Source organism: Cyprinus carpio, chromosome A11 (genome assembly GCF_018340385.1).
Source record: "Cyprinus carpio isolate SPL01 chromosome A11, ASM1834038v1, whole genome shotgun sequence".
Lineage (NCBI taxonomy): Eukaryota > Metazoa > Chordata > Actinopteri > Cypriniformes > Cyprinidae > Cyprinus > Cyprinus carpio.
The window spans coordinates 13267223-13290506 of NC_056582.1; the positions used below are offsets into that span (position 1 = coordinate 13267223).

At 37.9% G+C, this 23284-nt stretch overlaps 1 protein-coding gene across 6 annotated transcripts in view; it reads right to left on the minus strand.

Annotated features, from left to right (window-relative positions):
* LOC109104447 (plasma membrane calcium-transporting ATPase 2-like) overlaps nt 1–23284 on the minus strand; it is a 107432-nt gene that overhangs the window by 11540 nt on the left and 72608 nt on the right. For 4 of the 6 annotated variants that reach the window (XM_042766309.1, XM_042766304.1, XM_042766305.1 and 1 more), the window contains exons 3-20: nt 22651–22848; nt 20923–21180; nt 20300–20425; nt 16962–17087; nt 15803–15838; nt 12911–13090; nt 12015–12229; nt 11620–11862; nt 10610–10854; nt 10041–10269; nt 7693–7872; nt 7525–7612; nt 7249–7355; nt 6141–6332; nt 4887–5100; nt 4143–4354; nt 3367–3474; nt 1271–1453 (exon numbers count right to left, since the gene is read on the minus strand). In XM_042766309.1, the coding sequence (XP_042622243.1) occupies nt 1271–1453; nt 3367–3474; nt 4143–4354; nt 4887–5100; nt 6141–6332; nt 7249–7355; nt 7525–7612; nt 7693–7872; nt 10041–10269; nt 10610–10854; nt 11620–11862; nt 12015–12229; nt 12911–13090; nt 15803–15838; nt 16962–17087; nt 20300–20425; nt 20923–21180; nt 22651–22848 (3140 nt within the window). The remainder of the gene's footprint in view (nt 1–1270; nt 1454–3366; nt 3475–4142; nt 4355–4886; nt 5101–6140; nt 6333–7248; nt 7356–7524; nt 7613–7692; nt 7873–10040; nt 10270–10609; nt 10855–11619; nt 11863–12014; nt 12230–12910; nt 13091–15802; nt 15839–16961; nt 17088–20299; nt 20426–20922; nt 21181–22650; nt 22849–23284) is intronic. The other 2 variants (XM_042766307.1, XM_042766308.1) reach the window with 1 other exon arrangement.

Sequence of the window (23284 nt, forward strand, 5' to 3'; positions counted from 1 at the left end):
AGAACAAGAACAAAAGAGAAAAGGGCTTAAGATGATCCAATACGGCAACATGAATTCCCCATGACCTGGCGCAATGCTGAAAGGCAAATTACACATTTCTTAATGATACAAACTGAAAACAAAGCTAAAACGAATACGTTGTTTTCAGAAGTGACAGGGATAAATCAGTGCCTGTGGAATACATTGCAGTCTTTGGTGGGTGGTTTACCATAGTGTTTGCTATAGAACATTCTTAATAGGCACAGAACGCCCTCTCAGAATGATTGCCCACCAACACACACTCCTGGAGGATCCAGATAAATACATCTGTGAACCCTCACACTGAATCCACTCATTGTTCATAAACAGCAATACTGTGTCATGTATGAAGGCAATGGTAAGTGAAAGGAGGTCCTCCCACACGGCCTCCATCAACAGAGCTTACAAAAAAAAAAATAAAGTCAGTTCCCAGTCGTTTACTTGTACATCATCTGATGAAAGCGAGTGAATGTTGCTGTACAGTCCCCACTTATCTCCAGGCAGTTTGTGCATACAGTCAGAGAGACATGGCTTGCCCCACTGGCATTTCATGAGTGTCATCTCCAGGGCACATACTGCTTTTCAACCTGGGGCACCTAAGCAGTTCACAAGTCCCTGTTAAGTCTTAAGGGAGATGCTTTTCCACAAATGAACCCATGGAGATGCTTGAAGGCCACTAGGGTGATGTCTACACAAAAACAGCCACCGGCTGTCTAGAAGGTTCACTAATAGTTTTTGAGCAACATACATGGTGTTTGGAGCATGTTCCAAATAAATTAAAAACAAACCATTGAAATGCTAGAAATGATTTCATCCCATTTTTTAGGCAGATCAGAAAATTTTGATGATAATAGTGGGCAAAACAGATTGGATACATGAATCCCACTGATTAATAATCTTTTATTTAGCTAAACAAATAATAAATTGTACATTTTTCAAATCTCTTTCTGTATCCATAATTTATAAAATGTTAAGAATTAAGAAAAATATTAAAAATATAATTCTGATTATGAAGTAAGGATCAATAAAAAATTGCTTGACTTTTTTTTTTTTTAAAGTGTAGAAACAACAAAGTGGCGTAGCAACTGTTAAACAGTAAGATACCAAAGAGCAAATACATTTTCTCCAAACAAAATCTATAGTGGCAGTGTGGCGTATAGGTCACTGCTGCTGTATTTAAGCCATTTCTACTCTGTCCTGGGGCATCTGCTGGAAGAGACAGGAAGGAGAGAATAAGCAAAGAGCAGCTTACCTGAGTCTGAATGCGGTTGAGTCCTCTGAACCACAGGATCTGTCCTCTGCGCAGCTCCATCTCAGCAAGGTCAATTTCATCTGCACCTTCGGTTAGCACCTCCTCGGAGATGTCCCCTTTGGGGATGCCGTGACCAGCCTCCTTCAAGAATTTGAGGCGGTGTGTGGGGATGGCAGAGATGAACTGGAGGACGAGAAAAGGGGTGGAATAGGGTCAAGTGATGGCAACTGTAACTTATCAAATAGTCATTAGCACAGTGGTTGAGATTATGAATGGCTTTCCGAGAACAGGATGCTGATAATGTGGTGCATAAATGCAAAGCTTTAATGAATCCTTATGGCATTTAACCACAAGTTCTTTTTATGTTAAACAGCAAAAAGGCCTTTTAGTGACTGAAAATTTTCAGCACAAACTACACAGAACATGAAGCTGGTTTTATTAACTGAAAAAATGTTCCCCAATTTTGTGATTAAACTATTCACCAATACATTAATATATACTACTTCTTGAGGTTAATAAAATGATCAGAAGTGACAATAAAGATTTTTTACATAAATGTTACAAAAGATGTGTATTTCAAATAAATGCTGTTCTTTTTCAACTTTCTTTTCATCACAGAATCCTGGAACTAACATGTATCACTTTTTCCACAAAAATATTACACAGCAAAAGTTTTTCTCAACACTGATAATAATAAGAAATGTTTCTTGAGCACCAAAGCAGCATATTAGAATGATTTCTGAAGGATCATGTGACACCGAAGACTAGAGTAATGGCTGCTGAAAATTCAGTTCAGCCATCAAAGGAATAAATTACATTAAAAAAAAAACTAAAGAAAATATATATATATATATTTTTACAATTGTAATAATATTTTACAATTTTACAGTTTTTTGTATTTTTTATCCAATAAACAGGGCCTTGGTGAGAAGTAAAACAAGAGTGTTTTATTAGTCATATTTAAATTCATAATTTATCTCTTCAAGTTTAATTTGGTCACTGATTGAAATCCTTTTTTGTGTGTGTGTGTGCCAGATGAATACTGCTCTGATTTAAAATAAATTATGCAGTTTTATAATTTAGAAGACACCCATTTAATGTCATACATTTAATTTAAGCCACCCATGGCTTCAATGTAGATATGCACTATTTATAAGTAACTTTTCTGGTAACTAAACAATAATAATAATTGAACCTCTTTAAGTAATTTGTAAAGTTACTGTTTCAAAGGAGCTTCCTAACACAGATACACATGCACATACACAGACACATGCAAGTCTCTACCACCTATAGTATTTAAAAATAGCTAGATATTTCTGTGCAATCCCCTCTGTAGGTGCCTCTGTTGATGCTGTTTGATATGAGAGATCACAGAGACAACTTAATACATAGACATGGAGGAGAAGCAGCATGCTCTCTATCCACTAAGTTCTCAGCATCTGGTTTGTGAGGCTGCACATGTGTATATGCACAAACAAAAGCTTGCATGCACAAAAACCAGCTGAGAAACTCAGTAGGAAATGGCTTGTGTGTGATGCAACTGCCAGAAGGAGCAGACAGCTTGCAGCTCTAAAGGCTTTTTCTGTACTTGATAACTTCCCCGGGCCTTTTGATGACCTAACATGATGCATCAGTCCTGCATATGGAGTTATAAGTGTACTGTAAGCATGGATGTATGGAGGCAGAAGAACTTTCTTGTGCTGCTGGGTTGATGATAATGCTCACAGCTCTCTGTCCTCTTTCTGAGGCGAACTTTGAGATGGCGGCAACTGCTCTGGATTTGTGCAGCAAGTAGCCGTCTGCCAGCCTCCCTCATTCCCTCCCACGGGTTTGAAATCACACACAGCTTCACCTCCCCCTCCCCTGCCCTCCCAGTGGGATTGAATAGAGAACTAAAGATGTTCCACATCACCTACGCATGTGCATTCTGCCGTGATTTTTTCATTACTTCACCACTCAGGAGCTTGTGGATCTCTCTCCTTCTCTGTCATCTGTAAATGTGCTCATGTAACTAACTAGTTGTTTTGCCGTTTTTTTTTTTTCACTGAGGTACTGATTAGTGATGAACAACAACATTTTGTAAGGATTTGCCTTACCTGGCCCCAAAGCAGCTCACCAACTCCTATGAAGACACACCAGAGCCACTGATCGATGGTGAGGGCCGTGCAAGAGAACGGCTTCCCTCCAAACTGCACTATGATTATCTGTAACAAGGTGTATTCCATTAGTCCAGCAATAAGCCACAAGAGACTGAGTTACAGCAATTTTAACATGGTTAAGAGATGTTATTTGGATTTCTTTAAACCTCTGTAGTTGTGGTGAAAATAGCTGTAATGTACGACCTTGGTGTATTTTTATAATGCAATAGCAACAGCTAGTTTTAAACACATCAGTGGCTGGTTGCATAAACTGCTCAGACTAGTCGTACAAGTCAGTAGTTTCAATGTTTCTTTAAGACTGGTCTTTATTTATTTATTTATTTTTTAAGTCAGTTACATAAAAATGGATCGGGCTAATTTAAATACAAAAAGTAAGACTGATTGCACCCTTACTAACTGCTAGTGAGTCAGACTAGTCCAGTGTTTATGCAACTGGCTGAAGATGTGTATAACAATATAATGCATCAAAATGTTGTATCCTGAGGGTGACAATCAGCAGATTAAGCAGTTTACCTGACTATTTGTTGGGAACCTCTTTCCTCTTTTTTTTTTTTTTTTTTAAGTTTCATCACCGATTTGTACCCTATTACCCTAAGCCAAGAACTATCCCATTTTATAAAGATTATATAGTCATACTTAAAGACATTGCAAGAGATGATGCTTTTATTTTATGTAATGCAAATTTTTACATTTAATTTCATTTAATTTTATACCTGCAGAGCAAAGGTTCCCAGAACAACGCAGCAGAAAATGGGGTTCCTGTAAATTCCTTCAAACACGTTCCTCTCTCCGTGGATTTTGCGGGCATTGATCTCATTGAAAAGCTGCATCATGACGAAGACGTTGAAGATTATGGTGTAGTGTTCGGATGGTGGGGAGTGTAGAGGGGAGTTGCGGCCACTATCAATGTTAAAGATTTTCTCACCTTTGGGCATAGAAAAATGTTTTCCGTAAATAAGTGTTGTGAAAGATCATGATCCGTTTTAAAAAGCCAGTGTTGCATGTCAGGAGGATGATCTCAATAAATACATGCTACTGTGGAAAAAATACTCAACAAAAATGCAATATATATATATATATATATATATATATATATATATATATATATATATATATATATATATATATATATATATATGATTATGCAGAGAGACAAACCTTCAGATCAACTGAGATTTGAGACGAACGTTTCACAATAAGTTTTTCCCTAAACTGTCCAATACTGACATTTCATGGTAAAACTTATTGGTGGTTAAGACAAATTCTAATGTTTTGAATATTGCAAAATATAAATGCTAGTTGCTAAGCAACCATCCATCCCATTTGAATTTTCATTACAGTTCAAAGTGCCATAAAAAAAAAAAATTAGTTATAACAATAATAATAGTAGTTATTATTATTATTGACATTCATTTGGACTTCATCTGGACTTCATCATGAATACAGAAGCCTCTAACCAGCAAAGAGAAGAGTAAATGTGATGATAAGTTGGTAAACAGCATGACCCAAGATGTTCTTCATCATAGTCCTGGAAATGAGTGGCTTGTCTCGTCCGTAAGGTCTCCTCAGCAGGAGCGCTTCTGTTGGGGGTTCCGTTGCCAGAGCCAAAGAAGCCAGTGTATCCATAATCAGATTGACCCACAACATCTGAACAGCTTTAAGTGGAGAGTCCTACAGACAAAACAAACTGAAATGAGACTCCACAGAAAGGCCATCACTACAGTATTGTCATTTGTAATGTAGTTAGGCAGGGACACAACAAGACTGGCTGGCCCATTATTAGCCAAAGTCTGGCACCAACACTAAATGGCCTCAGTATGTTTCTGTAAACATAAAATACTTGGCTGAGCTCTGTTATGGAACATTATGATAAATTGTCTCCCACAATGCCATGCTTAACCACCAAATACTCTTGTGTTTATACTCCTGAAATACAGCAATCTTTTTGGTAACATTTTATTTTAAGGCCCAATTCTCACTATTAACTAGTTGCTTATTAGCATGCATATTACTAGTGTATTGGCTGTTTATTAGTACTTACAGGCACACACTTACGCCTTATTCTGTATGACCATGTTCAAGATCCTTTTACCTGACCCAATAGCTAAACTTAACAACTACCTTACTGACTACTAATAAGCAGCACATTAGGAGTTTATTGAGGGAAACCCTTAGTTAATAGTGAATATGTGTTCCCTATTCTAAAGGGTTACCTTTGTTTTTTTGTCTTCTGTAATGGTAATTTCTCTAAGACTACATACAGTATGCCACATTAAACGTCCTGATATTTAACTTAAAGACCACATTCTCTCTCTCTTTTTTTAATTTTGAGATGTACAACATTATTTATGATTTGTCAAGGACAACTTCAGCTCATTTGTTTTTAAAAAAAAAAAAATTATATTCTACATTTTAATTATAACAAATTTGTCTTAACATCTAATGAAAAAACAAACAAATTATTTACAGATATTTATATATATTTGCAGTACCTTTTTTACCTGTACCATCTTGCCTGAATGTTTTATTTTATAAATGACCTGATGCACTCTACACGGGACAAAATATCCCAAAATTGTCAAAATATGAAAATTATCATAAGATTTCCCCCCCTCAAGATTCATATTTCTTATTTCAAAATACTTAATTATATAACGACATAAACCTATATGCTAGTTCTGAGGAAGTTAAGTCAAATGATGTAAATTTACCTGTGTGATGCAGGCCCCAGTGAAAGCAACAATCACTGCCACCACATTGACAGTCAATTGAAACTGCAAAAACTTGGAGATGCTGTCGTAGACATTGCGCCCCCACATCACAGCTTTGACGATACTGGTGAAGTTGTCATCGGTAAGGATGATGTCAGAGGCCTCCTTTGCAACATCTGTGCCCGCTATACCCTGTTAGACAAAGAAAGAAAGATTTTTAGAATGCCTGCATAAATGTCAGAGCAGTCTACCTCATGAATAACTGGAGATGCAGGTTCATTCTTAGGAATGGAATGGTACACAATAAAAATAAAGTTGAAAGACAGAAAAACTAACTACAAATAGAGTTTTAATTAGGCATTTTCTTGGTTAAGGATGTGTTTTAAATAAAGGCATTTCAGCTGAATGAATTTTTGGAGAAAAGACCAAAGTGGTAGTTATGTGGGTGCAAACAGCAAAGTAAATAAATTACCCAAATTAAACCACATCTTAGACAGCTTCAGGGTGTCTATTTCTGAAACAATTTACTATGCCTGCCCTCACCCTAACCTAATGTCCTTCAGTTGGCAGTTAGCACAATTGCACCAACTACTGCTTTTGAAACAGACACTCTTCGATTTTTAAGAGCATATTTTAAGTGTGTGAGTGAGAAATATGAATTGCCTTTCTTTAATTCACTCTATATAAAATGCATTTCTGGAAGCACATATTAATTATATCATTGCTTAAGTTGTGGAGTCATCTGAGCAACAAGCAGGGGTCAACCTGCATGCAGTACAGCATGCTGTGATGATGCCCTGAGGCATTCTGGCTTGGTGCAGACCAAGAGATACTAGGCAGGGATTAGGATGCAACCTCTGTGGTTATTAAAGCAATTTAAGCTACAGTATAACATTTGCTGCCAAACCCTTACTGAATGAGCCAGACTCTCATCCGGCAACCGTCTCACATAGTATAAAGACAAAACAGCCATTTTAATAGCTAAACCAAGTAGTCTAAAAAATACTAGTCATAAAAATGAGAGTATATGTTTGAATAAAACCATATTTGTAAGAAAAACAACAGTTGTACAATTATAGGAACACATACAAAATAGCACATTATTTACCATAGCAAAGCCAACATCCGCTTTTTTGAGGGCAGGTCCGTCGTTAGTGCCGTCTCCAGTCACAGCCACCACCTGTCTGGTTTCTCCAACTGTGCTGTCAATGATGCCTGAAAGACAACAATACCGAAACTGTCTCAAGATAAACCAAAATGTATGTGAATATACCTTCCACCAGTTGGTTTTCAAACCCTTTGCTTTATAATTTTACCTTAAATAGTGATGTTATCAGTGAAAGGGTGAACTAGAAGCTCACCCAACCATACGTAAAGATCTCACCTTTAACCAGAGTGTGTTTGTCTGTTGGCGAGGAACGAGCCAGAACACGAAGTTTGGGCCAGACCTTGTCAAGACGCTCTTGTTCAACCTAAAGATGAAGGCAACACTGAAATAAGCACTTTAAATGTAGACTTGGACATCTGCAGATACAGCTCTTTAGCTCTTTACCTCTCCTTTGTCATTGCGAATCTGCTGGTTGAAGTCTTTGCCTTCCAGGCACAGGAAGTCCTCTCCAGGCTGCAGGATTCCACATTTGGTGGCGATGGCACGGGCTGTGTTGATGTTGTCTCCAGTGACCATACGGACAGTGATGCCTGCTCGCTGACATTTAGAGATAGCCTCAGGAACCTGCACACCGGAGGAATAGAAGGACCATTATTTGGCTTGATACAAAGCATGTTGTGCAGCCTAGCAACCACTGCCATATCCATTCAGCCACTTCGGTGTTGAATCTGGAGATAAATATATCTGATAATTAGAAAAATAATTAAGAGATCAATGCAAAATAGTCTGGATGTACTTGGATCAAGCTACGTTAGAAAATCCATACCAGAGGATTTCACTATTAATTATCAAGATTACAATCCATTGCCCCAGTCTCCCCAGCTCAATAATGACAAAATCTATGATAAATAAACAGTTAATAATCTATACTCTCCATTTTTCCATTGCGTATAGATTTAAAAGTCTTGTCAGGAGCAAATGTCATTCTAAGGAACTACTCGCTGAATCCTTCTGTTTACTAAATTATGGTCTCACTCACTTTCACGTCTGACAATATCACAAAAAATTGTTTTTCTGTAATAAATCATATTTAATGAATGTTTTATATAACAAGGCTGAACCCCATGGAAAAGAGGTCCCCTGCATTCCACTGCCATTATAGACTTCATGGCTGAAAGCAAGACAAATTTCTTCCTCTGTGTCACTGCTGCCCTTGATCAGTGAGAGATGAGGACATTACAGTCACTCTTGGTGAGGCATCCTGTCAGCTCGTGGTGTGTTAAGCAGTAAGGGGTACCAAGAATACCTAACACATGAAGAGGCTGGATCCAGAGGTTTTGTGTGTGTATGCTGGAGTCCTATGTAATTATCCCCACTCAGTCTTGCGATGAATCACAACATACCCGTAATTAGAACCAATAAGCTCATTTATTTATAGATAATTAAAAACCTCCCAGTGTTTCCATGGACAGAGACACTGTACAAGGAATGCATGTGAGGAAGATTCAGATGATTTGTGTGCGCATTAATAAACTCTAGACTTGACTCTTGTCTTGCCTGCAATAGCAGAAATAAACCAAATAAGATACAGATGCTTCTGAACATTACTGCAAGAGAGTCATTGTCACTAGGACAAAAACATTCAAGCCCTTCTTATCATCGCTACATGGTTCCACAATTTAATTTCAAAGCTGTAAATGGGCTAGCGCCACTATCAGGCCAATGCCTTAACATAATATTGCCCTCTGCATAAACTCCAACTGTAAGAGACAGTGTTTTTTACCAGCTCAAAGCAAGTTTACCTTTAGAGTGGCACTTATGATAGTCAGACAGAATCCAGTATGTAAGACTGGCTTACAAGCAGAGCATCTGACTGCATCGTAAATGGACAACTGATTCAACAACAGCAACCGTTGTACACTGCGATTAATTTCCATGAATTTATATTTCCATTTTTTTTTTTTTTTTAGTTGGTTTATGATTACTCGATAAGGATTTTTAAATACAATTTTATATGAAATCACAAAAATCAGTTTCTACACAAGGAAATATTTAAGATTACAGCAACTGGGAGAAAAAAAAGGAAATTTCCTTAACCCTAAGTTTTTGTTCATTTTCATGACTCAATGACTTAAGCCTTTTTTTTTAATGGAAAATTTCTCTAAAAATTCAAGGCTAAAACTTACTGGCTTTTCTTTTTGTTGCCCTTGTTCTACTCATAATGGTGCCAAGCCGGGATGCTTAACAGAAAAAAATAATTGTATAGTTGTGGACATATAGAAAGATGACTTTTAATCACACTGTAGAAGGGAACAGAGATCAAATGGATCAATAAAGCCTGCAGGAAACATTTTAACCTAAATATCAGTCATGTGTTCCATTATAGAATTATATATGCCACCTCATTTGAGGGAAGCTGACAGCAATTCTGCACTGATCCAATATTATAATCAAAAACAGCACATCGCCTGTCGTGTACTTATTTTAACACCTTCAAGGGAATTAGGTCAGTTTGTCCCTCCACCAATGAGGCTATTCCTGTCCACACTTTCACATAGTGCTTGAAACTCTGCAAATAATCCATCATCATCACATGATAATCATGATCAATACATTTTCATTACATGAAATGTGGCGGGTTGCCCCAGTCGCGACAAGCCGGCCCCTAAATGATTGTCTTGTCTCATTATGAACAGAGGCCTCAAGTATACAAATCTCCAGCCCATGTGAAGTGTGTAATTCCTGCACTATGGACAAGCACATCGTTATTAGCAAACTGGACCATTTCTCACCTCATGGCGAACAGGGTCTTCAATGCCCACAACACAGATGCAGGTCAGGTCATTCAGAATGTCAGCCTCGTTGTCCCAGTCTGGCTCTGTTGTGAAGTCCCTCATGGCTATGCAAATGGTCCTTAACCCGTCACAGGCCATTGGCTCGATCACTTTCCGCACCATCTCATCCCGATCTTTGGCCTTGAAGACACGTGGCTGGCCTGAAGCATCAAGGATATGGGAACACCTGACAGAAAAGAGAAAAGTTGAATAATCACTACAAACTTCAATGATTACATTTTGCTGCAGGAGGAAGATGGGGTCATATTTTTCATCATATCTTTTTCATGCAATTGAATTTCCTTCTCCTCCATTTATAATAAAAAAAAAAAGTGACCGTAAATTATTTTGCTGTTGTGCCTTTAAGAAGCCCCCCCTTAATGCTTCAGGTTTGTGACATTAGAAAGCCAAAAACTTTAGAACATTTCACCGTATATCAAACTCCTTTATCTCTAAATATCAAGTCAAATTTTATTCCTTATAATAAGACCCCTTTAAGAGCATGAGAATAAGTTTATTTAGCATACTTGCGCAGGACAATCTCAGAGGCGCCTTTGCTGTACATTCGGAAGCCGGGACCACTGGTGTTCTTTAGTACAGTGCTCATGCTCTTCCGGGAGGAGTTGAATGTGTAAACCTTATAAAGTTTCTCCTCAGGAACCTCATCTCTAATAGGCTGATAGTCTCTCTTCAGGTCTAATACCAGACCGAGAAGGGCACACTCTGTCTTATTACCCACGTGCCTTGGCAGACCTCCCTCCTTCTCAGGAGGCTATGGGAAAGAAAGACACATAGTAAATAGTAGACAAGAAAGGTTCAAAAAGAATACAATTGATATTGTCAATCAAAAAAATAAAAATAAAATAAAAGTCAGTTAATTGGAATTTAATACATTACATGATATGGCATTTATTTTATCAAATTGATTGCATTTAATCAAACACATTGATATTTTCTTAGAAAAAAAACCCCAAATTGCAATCATTGAAACATATTGTGGCAGACGAGTAAAGTACTGAACAGACATAAGAAAAATATCTGCAAACGTCCATATATTGTTTTATTACACATCTTTGAACATAAGTCTTTCTCTGCCTGACCACAATCCATTTTGCTAATTGTTTGAGTTGTCAATCTGTTTGATGTAGCCTAAAAAGTAGTTCAGACTATTGTCATTTCAGGATTATTTACTGTATATATAAAGTATATAGTACAAAGCTTAATAATACTTTGAATTTGAATATTATTTTTAAATGATCATTTTTCATTGTAACTTTATTTTTTAGCAATTTTTGTTGTGCTTTTGTCTTTTTTATATTCCTGTTTATATTGAATTTATTAATATTATTTAACGCAATTAAAATGCCTGATGCGAATGGCTCGTTAGTCATTTTGTGCTGTCTGCTCTTGGTAAGTGTGTTTTGGCTGGGGCTCATTGTGGACTTCTAATTTGACAACCCTACAATTAATAAATAAACGGAAAACAAAACAGATCATTCATTCATCTGTATCTCATTTGCGTACGGCTAATTCTTACCAGGATCTTGGTAGTGTAGGCTGAGTTTATGGAGATGCTGTTCACCAGCATCTCAAGAGTCTCTGGATTAATGGCCTCTGATTCAGGAACGCTTTTATAGTGTGTGTCACCTATGAAAGCCTGGACCACTGTCATGCGATTCATAGTCAGCGTTCCAGTTTTGTCAGAGCAGATGGCAGTGGCATTACCCATGGTCTCACAGGCATCCAGGTGCCTCACCAGGTTGTTGTCTTTCATCATTTTCTGTTGCGGAAAAACAGGAATTAATGTGGTTATACTCAGGGAAAGGAGTGTGCTTTAGCCCTCAAACATAGATTAGCACTAATGTAAAGAATCAAGCAATATTTACTGACTTATACAGGTTTGTGGTGGTAAACTAACCCAGAGGCTCTCACCTTGACAGAATAAGCCAGGGAGATAGTGACAGCTAGAGGGAGCCCCTCAGGCACGGCTACCACCAGCACGGTCACGCCAATAATGAAAAACTTCACAAAGTATTGAATGTAGATTGGAGTGCACTCTGCTGTCCACTCGCGGCCCTGGACGCCAAATGTATCAATGACAAAGTACAGGATGAGGATGATGACGGTCACAGCAGACATGATGAGACCTGCCGGATGAGAGAGAGTTTCAAAACCAATATGGCACAGAGGGAAACAAAGTCTTCTGACTTTTGTTCGCAACAGCAACAGCTGTGGTCTGATATGCTCCATCTGAATATTATTTGATTGGGTAACTGTAGGAAGTAGGATAATTAGGTGGAACACAGCCCAAAGGGACAAGCCTGTTTCCATACTGGGTGACACTATTTCTTAAAGCAGTAAGTAAAACAATCCTTGGGAACCAAATGAACTAATTTACAGGAAGGGCATCTAAAAAAAATATGTGCTTTTGTACAAGTGAACACATAGCTAATTCGTATTAATATTGTGCTTTAAAGCAGCACAAACAGTTGCTATGGCAAACATGGCACTCATCTTGGAGTCATCAGATGTAGGCAGAGATAAATTTAAAGATGTTTTTCAAAGTTCTACTAAAGTTCTACTTCTCTGTGTTGACTCAAATGACTCAAACCAACTCAAACACCGTTTCTGATAATGAAGTTTAAAGCAGAGTTGATAATAAAACACATTTTTACTCTGAGACATTATTATTATTTCTAAAAATCAATAACAAAAATCACTGCAAAAAGGACAATAAAAAAACTGTGGGAAAGAGATATTTAACCATTTTAGAGATGGTATGGGAGTTTATCAGGCACACTTGATGCTCAGTTTTGTTGTCTTCTAACCTGCTTTTCCAATCTGAACAGCTAGCCTGGTCAGCTTGCTCTGAAGGACCGACTTTTCTTTCTTGGTGACGTTGACCTTCCTTTTCTCCTTTTCTTCTTTCTCCTCCTTCTCCTCTGACTCCCCACCTTCCTCACTCTTCAGCGGTTGGATCTCCAAAGCAATGCCATCCTGGGTCTTAGCTGTGGAGGTTGATTTGTAAGGAGTGGTTATGGGAACAAGGGAGGAACATGCCAAAAAAAGGATGGAGGGAGATGAGAGGTGGGGGAATGGGGAAAAGGGGAAGAGGGGAGAGAATGGGCAATTCAGTAACAGCTAGAAGGCAAGTCATACAGTGGGTCCCTAGAGAATTATACAGAAGAACCATACCAGAAGCACTTGTTTAATGTTAGTTGACTTTGCTTGAGCGAATCTGGGCTGGTGAAGAGAAAACTCTAAATTCACAGAGCCATTCCCTGGTGGGTAGAAGTAGTAGGATCCAAGCAGCACACAAGCCATTTCAAGAAAACCGGACTCTACATTGGCACTGGACAATGAGCTACTCAATACTATTATAAATATTATTTATTAGCTGATTAGTCTAAACTAAATTTGCCTTTCATTTCTCTTATGGTTGTCTTACTGTGCCATCATGGCTCCTCTTTTAGTTGCATCTGCTGACGTTCAATTCACTTTTAAAAGCAACTTACTGAACTTGTGCAACATTGTGCTATGATTAACTGCACCAGACTGGAACAGACATAAGGGAATAATACATTTAAAAAAATAATAATAAGAAGAAGAAATTATCAAGGCAAACCAGCTGCTAGTTTAAAAAAATAAAATAAAATAAAAAAAATTAACTGAGTCGAAGATCCAATTCAGCCACTTTGCTGTGGATAGACATTGATCCCTCACCCCCAATTCCCATTAAGTCTTCATTTTAAAAGATACAAAGAGGCCAAGTTGTTTTTAGTGCAGTTAGCCTATGTATCTTCTCAAACATGGTGTGCAACAGGCTGAAACTCTGTAGTGGTGGAGTTTGAGAAACATTCCAAGAGCCTACCTGACCACCAGTCACAACAAACAACTGACCAGAACTGACAGAGCTGACCAAAACAACCACACATGAATCAGGGATTGATGGACGGACTGACTGTCTGACTGACAACACAAACAGAGGCACGCACGACGAACAAGAGAGTGATTTACAAACAACTTAAAAACAGAAAAAAACGGTCCAAACAGCCAGATAAACAACCACCACGAGAAAAACAAGGACCAAAAGGAAGACAAAAAAGATCAGAGAGATTCTGGTTTATTTTTCCACTCCCAAAAGAGAGAGTGGGGTACCAGAGAAAGAGGGTAAAGGAGAAAGAAAAGGTCAAATTTTGACCAAGAGAACAGTGTACAAGACAGCATGAAGTCCTGAGCCACACCCTAGAAAGAAGCAACAGTGAGAAAAACAAAGAGCTAAAGTAAAGAAATGGACAAAAACAACAACCCACAGCCGGTCCATTTTGCAAGGGTGCAACTCCCACATAAGCCACGCCCCTAAGCATTACTTTCACGTCATAAACCATCTATGAAACCGTGAAGACACTGTACTGGGCAATGTGCATCTGCACAAAAGCTCATGGATGAATAGCAACAATTAATAAGTCAACATGAGGTCCTGTTCGTAACACACTGTTCTTGCTATACATTTCAGAGTGAAACAGGACATTCAATGATTAAAAAAAAAAAGGCTGGACTTCATTTCATCCATCCGGAATTGATTAAATTGTGAAAAGTGGGTGTTTTGTACAAGATCAGACTATGGAGCAAGACCTGAACATGATTAAATCTTCCTAAATAGCTTTTTGGCCAACACTTTAAGACCAGGGGAAGACATTGTGTTCACATCCTCAGTGTTAAACCAATACCAGCTTGTGTAAGTGTTTGTGTGCTTGAGACCAAGGGCAAAGGGAAGGAGATCTGTGCAGACAAAATAGCAGCTCTGTCTGGAGCAGATGCTCAGTCCCCGAGCGCTACAGGGGGTGGGGCTGGGGAGGGGTTGATGGGGTCAGCCAGGGCAGAGTGGGCACACTCTGAAAAACAGTACAAATGTTTGCAGATGACCCGGCAAGGAACACAGAGATAGTTTGCCTTCTGGAAAGGAAAGACATCTAAATGTCACATTAGTGAAAAATTAGATCTACAGAAGTAAAACTGATACATGCAATCATTAGGGTTGCCAATGATAACATGTTCATGTATGATATTAAAACAATACGTTTAAGGTTTAAGGCTGAGTTTATCAAATCCAGTCCATTAAACAAAAGGCATTTTATGGTGGAAATTAAATATCAAAGTATGTCCGTCGAAATATTATCTATGAGCAGAAAACATTGCAGAAAATAGGGATGAGTAGGATGGTCGACTAGTTGTCCAAACATGAAGTACTCGTCACACGACTTTGTTCGTCTAGATGAAAAAGAAAAAAAGCGATTTTTTTTCCATTGTTGCAATGCATATCTCACTATAGCATTAAAAATAAAACGTTTATCAATAATATTTTTGCCTTAAAGTGTATATCCATTTCAGAAAAATTCAAGAATGAGGAAAAAATTTTAAACTAATTTTAGACTAATCAAGATTATTTATAGCAACTGATAAAGTATGTATAAAGAGGAGTTGCGGACTTGCAAAGTCTTCTGGCTGCTTAGTGCCGTTTCCAGCAGGTGAGAGTTGCACCCTTTGATAGGTAAAGCGAGGCGAGAAGCTCCCCCAGGCTCAGCAGGAAGGGGTAAGCAACAGCAAGAAAGACAGAGAGAGAAAGTGAGCAAGTGAGTGAGTGGGACTGACACGAGACTCCGAGACTTGCTGCTGAATGGGGGGAGGGGGGAGAGGGGAGAGGGAGTGGGTAAGGTTACCTTTGTTGCGATTTTCAGGGGGTCCTTGTTTTTTACCTGTTTAAAACGAGAGAGAGAGGGCGGAGGGCTGATATTACATGGCTCAAAGTAAATAAACCAAAGACAGAAGAAGAAAAGAAAGAAACACAACAACAAAAGTATAAAAACTAGATAAGTAACACTACATTACATGAGTATATGTGGGATTGGATGTGTCATCTATAGAAAAAGACAAGGACTGGAGGGGCTTTATACAGGGTACACTGACGGCTTGGTCATTGTTTTTGACTGTGGCATACAGCTGATAAAAACCTCATTACAATTTAGCGGTTTCATAAATTTCCAATTTTTTGTTCGCTTGCATCACGAACTATGATAATGGCAACAGGGTTTGGCTGAAACCAAAAAGCAGTTCTCTCATTTTTCATTGGCAAACACATTCGACAGAAAGATATTTTTGGAAAATGAGGGGAAAGGGAAAATTACGGCAATTATCTAACTAAAAGACAATGATGGAATTGTCATTCTAACAAAAATAAAGGAATCGAAATATTCAAAGTTTCAGAGCTGCTCTTTTAGCAGTGAGACAGCAAACCATTTAGACCAGTCTGACTGCTGAATTACGACCCAACAAACAGGAACATGAAAGAGACACTGTGAGCTGAAAGCAGGTGTTTTTTTTTTTTTTATTTGACACCCTGGAGGACCAGTGCATGCAGTAGGGACATACTGCATGCTGAATTGGAGACAGAATAACATGACAGGTATGACTGTTTCTTTCACTGTTCAATTATCATAACCATCTCAGTGTTATGCGTGTAATGTTTACAAAAACTTTTAGCCAATTAGAAATAACTAGCTCAAATTTAGCTTGAGCTAACTGAAAAATGTAGAAAAACAAAATATTTAAGATAAAAGAGTTAGTACAATGGAAAATGACTCAAGGGACATTGTAAGTCTTCACTGACATACTGTGATTATTCCCCAAATAAATGGAAAATTTAAACCTTCAGAGCGGCAGGCATTTTGGGGGAGGAAGACAATTCAACAATTATGTAAATAGCTCTTACCTCTGGCAGGCTGATGGTAGGTAACCTCCCAAACTGAGAGGTAGGCTGTTTACTCACTCAAAGAGAGAGAGAGTTATCCAATTGAGAATGAAAGTAGGTTATTGTCTCACCTTTCTTCACCTTCTTCTCTTCATCCTCACTGCCGGCGCCCAAAAGGGTGAAAATGATTCCAGTCTGAGAATTCAGGCCCACGGCAGTGACCACCATTCGGCCAGATCCCTCCATCACGTGAGTTCCTGTTAGAAAGCAGAAGGAAAGCCTTCACGATACCAGTAGCTACCAGTCAATACCAATATCATTGAATTTTTTATAGCAATTTCAATATCATAGCAACAACTAGCATAACAAAAACTGACATTTTTTAATTGTTAAATATTAACAAACATTTACTAAATAATCTACATATTAATTGCAATTGAAGGTCTTCAAGTATTTTTTTAAATTAAGAAAGTAATGTTTTTCTACATAAGTGAGTAAAGTTGATAAAGCTATTTACACTTAGTGAGTGGTTTTAGATTTTTCTAATAATACTATTTGATTAATATTAATAAACTGTTATTTCTAAATAAATAAAAAACAACAACAAAATACTGACAGTAGTGTGGTGTAAAATAGTTAAAAAGGTTGGTAAGGTAGGTATTACGTCTGACATCATGATACTAGTACTATGCTATGTAGTGCTACCGAAAAAGCATGATCCAATCAACAAACAATACTAATATACAGTCACGTTGTGCTACTAGTACTATACTAGTACTATGCTATGTAGTGCTACCGAAAAAGCATGATCCCAACTAGGGGTGTAAGAAAATAATGATACACGTGAGTATCGGGATATTTTGTTTGCATAGTACTGTATCGATTCTCAAAAACAGAATATCGATATTAAAAATAAATAAATAAATAAATAAATCAAGATTCATGGCAGTTGTTTCGTTTTGAGTTTATATCCTGACTGCTTGATGGCAGTCTTCATCTCTGAACAAATCCCGAGTGACAGGAAATACTAGCATTAAAGCACGCCACTAATGTTAGCATTAATATAGTTCTCTGCTAGTAACAGAGTAGGAAAATCATCCCAGTTCCTGTTTCGGTGTACAAAGCTGAAGTGTGCCCGGCAATTGGGCTTTTGTGGTAACGTCCACTGTGGGACCGTGGCGCGGGAGCTGCCTCGGTTCCGCCGCTTGCCGCGTCCCGTGTGAAGAGGCTCGCACGGGGCGCAACAGGTGGTAGGATCGCTGCGCGGCTGCAGCTTTCTCTCATTTTGCTGCCGTTTTGTGCAGTTGGGGCGGTGCTTACGTCGCGGTCTCTGTGATTCCACGCGGAACATAAATACAAACTGAAAAACCTGTGAAATCCAAATGGAAAGGTTCAGCATCTGTATTTATTTTATTGTTTTAAAATTGTTTTATTTTCTTTAGGAATCCCGTAAGCACTTTATTTTTCATTGATATTAAGCAGATGTAATTCTTTTGTTCAGATCAAAATGTTATGACATTGTATGTTACAATTGTAAACTTAAACTGTGAACCTTTAAAGCAAGGTATAAAAATATATATTGTCTTTTTATTAAAATATATTTTTATATGTGTTATACATTTAACTAAAGCATCCTGCAAGCATTTTTCCAAGCAACTTTATTTTCCCCCTTTACTCGTACTGCACAAAAAGTGGTTCAATAATGTTGAATGTTACAGGGACTGATTATTGCAAATTCAGATCCCACTGTGTACTGGTTAAATAATATGCAAAAGGTTTGCATATAGTGGTGTGTTCTTAATGACAGCTTTCCTAAAAATATATCCTATTCCTAAAATAAGAAAATCCCAAAAAAACCCCCTTGCTTACAGTATCACAATGTATCGCAACATATCGTATCGCAACCCCTTTATCGTGATGCGTATCGTATCGCCAGATTCTTGGCAATACACAGCCCTAATCCCAACCTCATCTCCACACCTAAAATATCAGTTGGCCAAAGAGTGGTTCATCTTTTCTGATTCATTAAAATTAGGGATGCTCCGATTGATCAGCTACCGATCGCTATCGGCCGATAATCGCTTTGGGAAGTTTATCTGATCTCATTAACAGATCTCAAGCTTGCATGCAGCAGCACCGTCTCAATCTCTGCCCAGCACAGGGAAAATAATTATAATGCTGAAGGTGAGGTACAATTCAAATTTATTAAATAACTAATAAAGTCATTTGAAAACATTCAGAGAGATGTAATTTCACAAACAGCATGAGTGAATCACCACACGCTCTCTCTCTCTTTACCTCTCAAAATGCACAAATGGTTTCAAATCACCACATCACATCCGAACTATAAACGAGCTGCACGCTGCACAGCTGACACAGGAATTGTCACTTGCACAATCAAGGCAGTGTTGCATCGTCACTAAAGTTTATAATTTGTATTTCTTTTTAAGTCTTACCAGTGTTTAAACCATTCAGCACTCACGCGCTCTCCAAGAAATCGGTGTGCTCATGCACACTCACAGCACACATAAGGTCACCTCACAGCTCACAAAATCAGGCTTGCGCTGTGTGTAAGCTATTGTGCAGCAATTGCCTCATCATAAAAACAAAAATGCACTGTACAATCAAACATTAAGGTGAGACAATTATATATTTGTGAAAAATGTCTAAAAAATGATCACGAATTGGCCGGAGAGAATCGTCACTACCTGTGTCACTAAACTTGCGACACAAACACAAAAGAATCGCTAGATTTAAATCAGCACAGCCACTGAAGGATCGAACACAAATGTTTTGAATGAGCACACATTTTTTTAACAACCAAAAAGTTTCACTGTCTGTTGCGGAAGTACAGACGTTCCTCTTGTTGACAGCAGAGGAGCGGATCCAGCGAGAGCTTGATTGGGCGATGCGGAATGAAAACGTTTTTTTTTTTTAGGAGCCGTGGCAGTAGAGGCAGCACAACTATAACGACATGTGAATAATCCCGCCCACTCTAAAGTGATACTAAACTACAGTGGAAACGCAAACCGTGCCGTACCATACTGAGCCATGCCAAGCCGACTCGTACCATCCAGTGGAAAAGCGCCGTAAGTGGCTTTAGATAAAAGCATGTCCTAAATGACTGCTTACGTTCTAAATGACAATACTTCAAAAAATACTTCATGTCTATTCCACTGAAGTGGGGTCCAAAAGTTATTTAATATAATTTTTAAATTAAAAATTATATTTCAAGAATAATAATTTGACAGGAGAACAATAAATTTAATATAAAAATATACATTTATTTATTTTTGCTTTTAATGACATCAGCACACAAGCTGACCTCTCATTAAACAACTTTTTTTTTTCAAAAATCCTAATACTTTGTTTTTTGTCCATGTTTAATCCTAGATTGTGGTTTCTTTCACACCCTACAACAGATGTTAACAAGGGCATGCAACCAAGGAAAAAAGACAATCTATCTCACCAGAAAGAAGCATGGGATCCTTCTCCAGAGATTTGCGGACATGATCGGACTCCCCAGTCAGAGAGCTTTCATCAATCTTCAGGTCATTACCTTGGATCAAAATACCATCAGCTGGGAGAAGGTCACCTGATGGAAAAGAACATGGGGTGGTGAATGACTGTGGGATGACTTTAAGAGAGAGGAAGAGATACAGAGAAAGACACATTCAGCAATTCAAGACAAGGAGAGGAACAGAGGCTGATTTGGCGACCATGATGACAGATCTCTCCTGTGGCTCTTGGACAACCCACGCGTCGCCCACATTGCAGGCACCATAAGCAGCAGCGCAGTGACTCACGCAAGCCGGTAAGCATGAGTCATGAGCCATGCTTTGTGTCTCAGAGAAGACTGGCAGTCACATATGATCCATCAAAACCGCTGGCGAATTCAATAAGGAACTTACCTCTGAGGTTTAATACAAAGGCAAAGGGTTCTGGGGGAAAACTATGCTTTATAAATGCCGCAGCACTCATAAAGCACAATATGCCAGAGATCACTGAATTCACATCTAGTTCCGTCACACTGTAGACATAAATCAACAGGTTTACAACGGATTTCCTCTGTTCTCAAACGTGAACTCTCACCGTATTTGATTTGTGCAATATCTCCCACAACGATTTCAGCCACCGGGATCTGGATGACCTGACCCATGCGGATGACCGTGAACTTCTGTTCCTGCTCGATGCGGCTCTGCAGCCCACGGAACTGCTTTTCTTTACTCCAGTCATTGAAGGCGGTCACCAGCACAACGATAATGACCGAGAACAAGATGGCAGCACCTTCGATCCAGCCTGCCTGGGCCTCACCCTCATCCTCAACACCCCCAGATGCTTGGCCACAGTCTGGAATTACATAAAAACACCAAGAGCAAATCAATCACTTACAACATCCTGTGCAAAAGACCCGTATCTCGCCAATCTAAATTAAATGTAACCTTTAAACAGGTTCATAAAACCTTTAGAGATCAAGCAATAACAGCTGCTGCACGCTCATGTTTTTATCAGAGTCTCCTCTTTGGAAAGTTTTCTCTTGCCAGAATCATGTTTTATCGCAGATTTACACTTCCTTGACCTAATTTCCTGCTGGAGAACTTGATGACTGTCTAAGGTCATCCGTGTGGTTTGAGACATATGGGTAATAGGAAGAGCCTGCAGTCGCAGCCAAATTCAAGTTCTCCGGTATTCAGAGCGGTGCTTCTCAACAAAAGTCCCAAATGAGGCTGTTATTAAAATATAAGACGCCAAAATGTTGAGTCACTTATAAAGTCGGAATCAAAATGAAAAACATTAGACTGGTTTCTGGAAAGAAAACAAAAGGCCAAAGCGTTCCTTAGATCATTAGAGTTTCTGATCCAAAGCTACCTGAACCTAACTAAGACTATTCAAAAAAAAAGTTTGGGATCAAAAGTTTAGGATTAGAACTTTTCTTTTTTTGTTCCTTTTGAGAATAAATACTTTTGAGGTAGGATGCATTAAATTGATCAAAAGTGACAGTCAGGACATTTATAATGCTATTATGTTGCTGTTCTTGTCAACTTTATATTCATCAAAGAATCCTGAAAAAACAATGTTTCAAAGCTACCATAAAGTATTAAGCACCATATCTGTTTTATACATTGATGATAATAAAAATAACTAAATCAAGATATTATAATGATTTCTAAAGGCTCATGTGACACTGAAGACTGAGGAAAATTCATATGAAAATTCTGCTTTGACATCAAGGAATAAATTTACATTTCTTAATTATAATTAATAAAATGAATACAAATATTTTAATTTGTAATAACAATATATTGCATTATTGCTTTTTTTTAACTTTTTAATGAAACAAATGCTTTGGTAAGCATAAGAAATTTCTTTCAAAACCATTAGAAAAAAATCTTACCAACTTTTACGGTAGTGTATTTGGCATTTTCTAATTTTAGTTTAGTTTAAGTGGTTTTTGTTAGTAAAAATAGATAAGCAATCACTTTAGGAACTAACAGAACTCTGTCACTAAAGCAAGACTGTTATGAAAAGAAATTAAGATAAAGGTACAGCACTAAGAGTGCTCTGCAGTTTCCTACCAGCCTTTATGATGCTCAATGAATACTAAAACTAAATTTCTATCATTTATATTTTCAGATTTTTTGAAATATTTTTATTTCTATATAAAATATACTAAAAGGAACATTATTAGTATACTTCCATTTACTTTGTATTAATGATATCAGTTTATTTTGACATTTTATAAGGTAGTTTGAGTGTAGGAAAATAATCCAAACAATACTGAAACAGACTTATTAAAATCTTTTTAAAGCAACTACTTACTGTCGTTGCCTTCCCCTTGTGGATGGTAGAAGGACAGGCCGAGAGAAATAATGGCTGCCACCTCCAGAATAATGAGGGTGACATCCTGCAGGGCCTCCCATACCAACTGCAGAAAGGTCTTGGGCTTCTTGGGGGGGATGAAGTTTTTACCAAACGCCGTGTGACGCTTTTCCAAATCAGCAGGGTTACCAGAGAGGCCTGCAGAAAATAAAAACAGTATTATTTTTTTTTTTATAAAAGGTATAGTTTTGACTCTGAAATTTGATTAAACTATACCCGTTACTGTAAATCAATGGAATTAATATTAATGCAGAAGGTCTACATTTCTATGCTAATAAACTATTACTAAACACAAGGCAAATCTCTTTATAAATACACTGGGTTACCAACATGAAGTAAAATTAGCTCTCTGATACCTTCAACGGAGGTATTTTGAATCAGTGATTGATCACACACTTGAATCAATAAGTTATTTCAACCGACATTCAATGTGCCACCTTATTTGTAGCCTGTTTGCCTTTTAGACCATAGATAATCCATTCATGCACCCTAGTTATAAATGATTCAAAATTTATTGTAAAGTAAAACAGAAGAAAATTAATATATCTGTTGTTGCTCCGTTGTTCTGTATGCT